This window comes from Ochlerotatus camptorhynchus, unplaced genomic scaffold (assembly GCF_037179485.1).
Source record: "Ochlerotatus camptorhynchus isolate MF236.1 unplaced genomic scaffold, CSIRO-AGI_Acam_v1.1 ptg000125l, whole genome shotgun sequence".
Taxonomy (NCBI): domain Eukaryota; kingdom Metazoa; phylum Arthropoda; class Insecta; order Diptera; family Culicidae; genus Ochlerotatus; species Ochlerotatus camptorhynchus.
Genome location: NW_027040615.1, coordinates 1,851,557 through 1,859,309, shown reverse-complemented (window position 1 = coordinate 1,859,309; position 7,753 = coordinate 1,851,557). Strand labels below are relative to the sequence as shown.

Below are 7,753 nucleotides of genomic sequence, written 5' to 3'. Positions count from 1 at the left end.
TTTTTAGTTTTCGGATTTGAAAGATCGTCGGTTACAGTGTCCTGCTTACTGAGCAGAAAAACGCGGTCCCAGGTCCTTACATATCAAAGAGATTTATGGTAAAATCGCTAGTGTGTGAAACTCGTTGTTGTCGTTGGTTCCGGGTTTGAATGGATACAAAAATTTGAGCTACGGTATTATGTGATATGAGGGGCTCGGTGGCCTTAGAGCAACCGTTTTTGCTTACTGAGCAGAACATCATGAGTCTAATCTCAGGCCCATCCACATTCAAGATTCGTCAATCGTTTTATTTGTTAATATGACTACATGGTAATAACAGCAACTCGGTGATTAAAAAGGTGCTCGTCTGCCTAGTGGCAAACGTTTTTGCTTACTGAGCAGAAGACCGTGGGTTTAGTCCCAAGCTCCTTCGCGTTATATGATCGTTAGGACATCAATTCAGCTTATCGTTTACCAAAACGAACCCTGCTGCAAACCCAACCCTCTTATCCAACATCCCAGTGATTCCTCGTGGAAGTGCAGAGGTGTTCTCGGCTTCCATCAAAGCGAGTGTCATGTCAACACAATCCTTCCCATTCCTTTCTTGACCTGTGTTCGGGCGCGGCCGGCGCTGGTATTGCCTAATTTAAGATCACCAGTTTTTACACATTGAGGATGATTGCTAGTCCCAAGCATCGTCTATTGGTTCTCTGTGTAATTACAGCTGATCTGGCAATAACAGAGTAGCAACCGTGGGCGGTCAATCAAGCTCAAGCTCAAGCTCATAACATCTCTGATCACGCCTTCCTTCGGATGGGAAGTAAAGCCGTTGGTCCCCGGTTCATGAGTTGATGGGTCGATAGGTAGGGTCCAGGTGTGGGAGCTGCCTTCCTGGCATGTCGGTAGCATTGGTGCTCAGCACGGAAAACAAGATCGACGGAAAAAACAAACCAAAGGAAAAAAAAAAACTTTTGGAACTTTTTGAAATGTTTCGCTATTTTTATAATTTTAACTGCTTTAAAATTATCCAAACATATTTGAAGCTACCCACAATTTTCCTGTTATTCATGGAACTATTTTGAAGTTCTCAGAACAGTCAAAATGTTCAGCGTAGCTTCCCTTACAATCTTTAAACTCAATTGAATTCATTTAAAAACTTCAAACTTCAGATAAGTTCCTGCAATCCCTTTAAATTTAATGGAACAGTTATTTAAATTTTTTTTTAAAACCCTGAATCCATTGAAAACTAATATTAATCACCCTAAACCTTCGCGTAGTTCTGAACGCTTTTGAAGCTCTCCCCCAAGCAACACGGCTTGTCATAAAGAAGTTGAAAAAACTTTTTAATGACTTACGTAAAGAATCATTAATACTGTAATATACGTCATTTAATACATTTATATAACCTGAAAAGCGCAAGACGCGGAACTTATACAACTAAATACTGTTCTTATAACATGTTTTGGAAACATCATAAAAACCAGCGGCAAAAAAAAAACATTTAAAAAAACTTGAGCATGGGTTTCGATCACTGGTTCTTGGCGTGGTAGACTTATTACTTCCTAACTAGACCAACTCCGCTTGATGAGAGGTTTGTTATAAGTATCTATCATGTTCTTGCCAATGGCATGAAAATTATATTCTCGTTCGACACGCATTCGATCCGTCATAAAGATGTTTTGTTAGCTGCAAAGCGTACATCTAATTGCCAGAGTGTTATTTTAAAGTATTTTCAACTCATTATTGCTTATGTCATAAGCAAGTGTTTTCAACTTTCTTTATAACAAACCTCCAAATACCTCATAAGAAACTGTCAATCACTGCGTGAAGAGACAAGTCCGGCTGAATGGCGCCGTCAATGTTTACGTCAATCTGGAAAGTTCAGAATCTCTTCAAGAACTTTATAAATTCAACTAAGATTGATTTTGTATACGACAAGTTTTATTGTGGTATTAAAACAGTAAGATGCATGTTTAAATAACATTTAAAGATAAAAGCAAAAGAAAACTATTTTGGAAAATGTTGAATCATGAAAGTATGATGAAAACATCTATAAACCTCATATATAACGTGGGATGTTTTCTGCATCACTTATAATACATTTATATAACAAGCCGTTCTAATTATTTTTCAAAAAGATGTTTTATGTGTTACTTGGGCCGAGTATCCTGATGTTATGAAAAGTGCCTGGAAATTATCAAAACTATGATTCCCACAATTTTTCTGAACTTAAGGAGAACTTTAAGGGGAAGCTCACCGACCCAAAAATAAAAAAATATTTTCGGTACGTTTTTATTTTTCTAAAAATATTGGGAAAAATTATCAAAAATCCAAGAAAATCAGTTTCTTCCTTAGATTTTTGTCAAAAATTAAATGCAAAAAAAAAATTCTATCCCATCATGAAAAAAAATTGGACTCTCAGAAAAACCGAAAAGTTGATGCTTTGTGGTTTTTTGAGTCCAACTTTATGCCATAATGACTTATAAAAAATGTTTTTGCACGTGAATTTTCTTTGAAAAATAAAAAAAATATGTGATTTTCTTAGAATTTTGATATTTTTTTCCAATATTTTTAGAAAAATCAAAACGTAATTATTTTTTTCGGAGCGGTGAGCTTCCCCTTAAGCTCAAAAATTTCGTTTCGATTTTTCTAAAAATATTGGAAAAAGATATAGAAATGGGCAAATGGATGTAATGTTGGCCAAAATGCCCAAACATAAATTCAGTAATCGATCAAATTTTCCATCAGTATCCATCAGTACCGTCCCAATGAAGCGTTCATCTAGATAAAATTGATAAATAGCAGATTTTTAGTGATGTGCCCAATCTTAGATCCGTAGGCCAACATTAGAGCCATTTCCCCTAAATAAAAAAAAAAACATTTCTATTAAGAACATTTACGAGTAAAAACATTTTTTTAAATGGAACTAACATAGAATATTCAGAATTTCCCTGAAATTCTCGGAACTTCATTAAATATCCCGATTACTGATATTCAAAATATTCACAAATTCTTTGAAGATTACTGGACATTGTTATTGGAGCATCTGTAGAGTTCCTGCTGTTTTTTTTTTAATTAATCGAACGGCCTTGAACTGTTTAAAAACATTCTAAAGTTTTAGGAATTTCCCAAACGTTTCCAAACATTTTTGAATGTCCATGAAACTGCCCTGAATTTCTCAAACTTTTCCGGAATCTTTTTAACATTTTTTTTATTGATCTTTAAACTAACCAGAAGATTTCTTGAAGTTCTTCTTGAAGTTGATTCAACTGTCAATAAATTCTCTGATCTTCATCAAGCTCCCGCTTTGTGTTTTTTTTTAATTTCATGGAACTGTCCTGAACTTTTCAGAACTTACCCTTTAAGATCTTTAAACTTCCGAAAGTACAGGACTTGCATGTAGTCCTCGGAACTTATTTGAAGTTTTCGAAACTTATCTCTGGATTTTTTTGGATATTCGTTGGTACATCATAGATCGGTATTGTTGTGCCCAGCTACTTTTGTTTTAAATTAAAACAAATCGATTTACGGGGCATGGAGTAACCAAGAGTAACCCCGCCATGACAGACTGGATTACAAATATGCAAAATATAATGCTTTTAGCTGCAGCTTGCAGTTTTTAAGATTGGCAGTTGGTCTGAGTGCGTAAGGAAAATTACTGTTGACCACTTAGCTTGCCGGTATTTCGGTACCAGAAATTCACCCGGCATCACCGGTAAACCCGGTACCGGTACTGCAATCCTAGTCACGAATTACTCAAAGAGTGTTAAAATGACTTTAGTTAAAACAAAATGGCGTGGAATATTATAAAAAATTCCGTTTGGTTCCGCGGAATTCCACCACCAAAATTATGTTCCGCTTTCGTGATGTATCTTTCCGGAAATTTCGTTTCGTGTATTTTGCGAAATATGTTTGATGATGAAAATTCCGATTCGTTTCTTATCGACTATAAACATTTTTATATCGCATACTGAGAAAAGTAGCAATTCTGCTTCAAAACTAACGAGATTTAATCGGTCACATGGCGGGCTTTGCATCTAGTTTGGTTTTGGTCATATCTTTGGAGCCATACGGGTCATTTCTGGACGTAGCATTATCGCCAATTTGATAAGTAACCTGCCCAACGACACCAGGAACATGTCCGGATGTGGCCGACGGGTCCTGGGTACTCAATGTGATCGGCAGCTAGCATGCTCTAAATATACTTTAACTGTAACACCAGAATCACAGAATGCATCAGCTCTGCAGTGCTTCTCCCCCACGGTTTTGCCAACAGTTGGGATTTTGTTCAAAGTTAAAGGTTCACGACTCAAGCCTTCCTAGTACATAAGAGTTCCATCAACGTTAACACCCGTGCTAAACTGCCTTCCGCTACATACACGCATTTACAAATTCCAAATAATAGGCTCGTAAATTTCTCGCATGTCACGTTTGCCTTTTCAATCTATGATTGTTCGCAGTATGCACTCAAGGGCATCAGTGATCGAGATCCGGTTTCAAGTTCATTTTGAAGCGAACGTGCGTGTTCAATGACTAGAAAGGAACCCCAAATCAATATCAATATCAATACCAACGAAGAGTATGACTGAGCTTTGACCACCCCGAAAAGAGAGCGACTCTTCTCAAAATATCCCCACAATTATAAAGCCATAAAAATGAAGACCTTTCCCCATATTTTTCCGTGCGTCTTCTCCGCCCACCAGACAGCAGACAGCAGCAGCAAGCACACAACGATCGTCGATCGTTGGCGATCACCGAGCACTCTCATCTCGCAAACGCGCAAAAAAAAAACCGCCGTCCAGAATCAGCCGGTCAATCCCGTTCGTTGCGTACTTCACACTGTACGTCTTCGCAGACACGGCATCGAATCCAGTCGACGTCATCGATTTTTTTTTTCTATCAATGCATTCTCGATTCGCGCTGTATCCAAAATCGCTATGACGACGACAAAGCGGACCACGGGACTCCCGAGAAACGGATATAATTACGAAACACACCCACCCACCACCCACCAGCCAACCAGCCACCTTCCCCGTGTTCGGGGGGTCAGTTCGGGATCGCTCGCTCTCTCGTGTCTCGTCGCTTTGGCGAGAAGCATGGAGCACCGCGTGATGGGATAGGATAGGTGCGAACATGGGGAGCAAAACGGACATCAAGAGAGCGAGCGGAACCGTGCACGCGTTATCTTCGCGGGACCGCCCGTTTGAGTGTAGTGGTGAAAGGTGATTGTTATATATACGATCGGTGGCACGAGAGCAGGGCCATTCAGTTCCCCGAGTCGGGCAAAAGCGTCCGATCAGAAAACCGAAAGAGAAATACCGCGAACGTTGCACAGTACGAGGCATAGCGAAACGAATCGAACGAATAGAACTTTTTGGTGGAAGCGATTTTTTATTTGTATATCGCCCAAAGTGGTTCATTAATTGAGCGGAACAAGTGCAGTGAATTGATATGTGTCTTCACAAGATGGGACAGCGCGTAACCGGATTGAGCGATCAGCTGTTCGGTGAGCGAGTCCTGGTTGAGTTCTCCGCAGTGCAGAGGCAAGAAGAGGCCTGTAGCGGGAGAATGCCGGAGAAAGTGCAACCGGAAGTGCAGTCGAAGGTTGAGGAGGAAGTGCTCTATCGGGATGTCCTGGTTGGTGCCACGCAAGCCACGCGGCAGTTGTTCGATTGCTGCAAGGAGCTGGCAGTGCAATGCCGCAGGAGTACCGCTTACAAGTAAGTCCAGACGCAAATCGCGAACATGTCAATTGAATTATCCCTGTGTTATCACCTTGAAACAAAACGTTGTGCAGCAGTGATGCACAGTAGCGACACGCGAAGCGGAGGTGAAAGAGTGCGAGTGGAGAGGGCAGTGCGAAAATCACGTACGCCACTCGAGAGTTCAACGTCAGAGTTTTGCACTGTCCTGCTTGCTCGCCATTTGTACCTCCGCTGGTAATTACGGGTTCTACAGCAGCCAGGTTTTTTTTCCCTCGGCACACGACCGTATGTCGATGACCTATCAATATTTATGATGCTTCTGAAGTCACTGAATTCTAACCGAAATGCGTTCTCTCCCTTTTTTCCAGAATCCTCACCCATACCACGCAACCATCGCATGCGATCTCGATGCTGTTCGTCTCCTTCATTCTGCTAGTGCTGTGGCCCAACTTAGTAGGGCAACCGTCGGTCGCAGGCAATGCAGTAACTACCCCTACCTCTACCTGCCCCGAGATACAAACCCGCGCCCATGTGCTCGTATCGTTGGCCTACTTCGGTTCCTTCGCCATGCACTTCGGTGCCCAGATGTGGATGACCTTCGTGTCCGGCCTGGCGCTCTACTTCAACCTGCCGCGACATACCTTCGGCCGGGTTCAGGAGATCCTCTTCCCCAAGTACTTCTCCATGGGAACCGCCCTGAGCGTCGTGACCCTGCTGACCTTCATCAAGATGCAGCAGACAGCGCACCCGGAGCTCCGCACCACCGCCTTGACCAGCTGGGACCCTCTGGTCGTGCTTCAGCTCGGCAGCTTGGCCCTTTGCGCCGCGCTTGAGCTCGTCGTATGGCTCTACATGGCTCCACCGATGCTTCGCTTGATGCATCAAAAGTATCACTTCGAGTCGAGCGAAACCGTCGGCCAGGAGGTCGGCCGCTTCAGCGGAGCCGAGAACCCACAGCTGCGCAGCTCCAACCACTACCAGAGCGTGCACAAGCGCTTCCGGAAGATCCACATGGCGACGGCCATGGTCAACATGGTGTCCCTGCTGTGCACCTTTGTTCATCTGCACTATCTGGCATCGCGAGTTCAGCTGCTGTAAGTGGGGACGGCCATTTTGTTTTCGGTGCCAGCCTCCCCCTCCCGATGGTTGTGTTCTGTGATATTTGGGACGAGTGTGAGCGAGAGATGGAACGAGTGCGTGTTGCTACGCAGCAGTCGAAAGCCAAAGTATTATTGCGGAAAAATTCCAACCCCGGAGTGACGGAGAAGGAGAAAGAGAAAAGAGACAGACAGAGAGAGAGAAAGTAGCAGTATTAAGGTGTTATTTTCCTTTGTGTTTTAGCGATTAGTATGCGCGAAATCGAGGATAGTTGGATCGAAAAGAAAATCAGAGAATCTAGTCGTTTTTAATCCCCCTGCTGGGCAGAGTAAAAGAAATTGTTCAAACTGAAGTCGGTTTGGTTCACGGTTCAGTAGACTACTTCAGATCCTGCGCAGTCGACGAAGCGAAGTCGACTGTCTTAGTAAAAAAAAAAACAAACAAAAAAGCACTGAATTTTTGGAGATTATTGCAAAACTGTAGTTCCCTTTAGTTTAATTAGATGTTAAGGCCTAATGTCAAGTTATTTATTGCAATATTCGAAAATATTCATTCGTCTATCAGGAACGATCTATCCGAGTGAGCAAACAGGGAGGTCTACTGCGTACGGCAGTAGACCATTGCGGGAATCCAGATCTGAAGTAGTGTTCCTTAGAATGTATACGTAGTTAGAATATTCAAATCACAAATTGCCATACGAATAAAGCGCAAATATTTATTGTTACGTCGCAGACACGCCCTAGCTATATAAGTAGTTCAAAACAACTAGAAACGACAGCTAGGACAAAAACACAAACATAACTGTGGTACGAATTTAATTCGACTCCCCTGGCACCCCCTAGAGATGCAGGGGATAGGAGAGTGGGGCCATGTGCTACCCTACCTACTTCTAAATAAACTAGAAAAGATGCTTTTAAAACTAACCCAAGCTGCGTTTTCAATCAACCCGTTCACACAATCCCCCCACTACT

The 7,753-nt window shown here is 42.2% G+C and overlaps 1 protein-coding gene across 1 annotated transcript; it reads left to right on the top strand.

The window, feature by feature from the left end:
• Nucleotides 1-5,300: 5,300 nt before the first annotated feature.
• On the top strand, nucleotides 5,301-7,508 carry LOC135700017 (transmembrane protein 205-like). The gene is made up of 2 exons (XM_065220374.1): nucleotides 5,301-5,699; nucleotides 6,053-7,508. The coding sequence occupies exons 1-2, from the start codon at nucleotides 5,431-5,433 to the stop codon at nucleotides 6,780-6,782; spliced, it is 999 nt and encodes a 332-aa protein (XP_065076446.1). The 5' UTR covers nucleotides 5,301-5,430; the 3' UTR covers nucleotides 6,783-7,508.
• The last annotated feature ends 245 nt before the right edge of the window (nucleotides 7,509-7,753 follow it).

Excerpts from the sequence above, each read along its gene's own strand:
- LOC135700017 (XM_065220374.1), top strand. The coding sequence starts at position 5,431 with ATGTGTCTTCACAAGATGGGACAGCGCGTAACCGGATTGAGCGATCAG. Across the intron at positions 5,700-6,052 it reads CGCAGGAGTACCGCTTACAA|AATCCTCACCCATACCACGC; the intron begins GTAAGTCCAGAC and ends CCTTTTTTCCAG.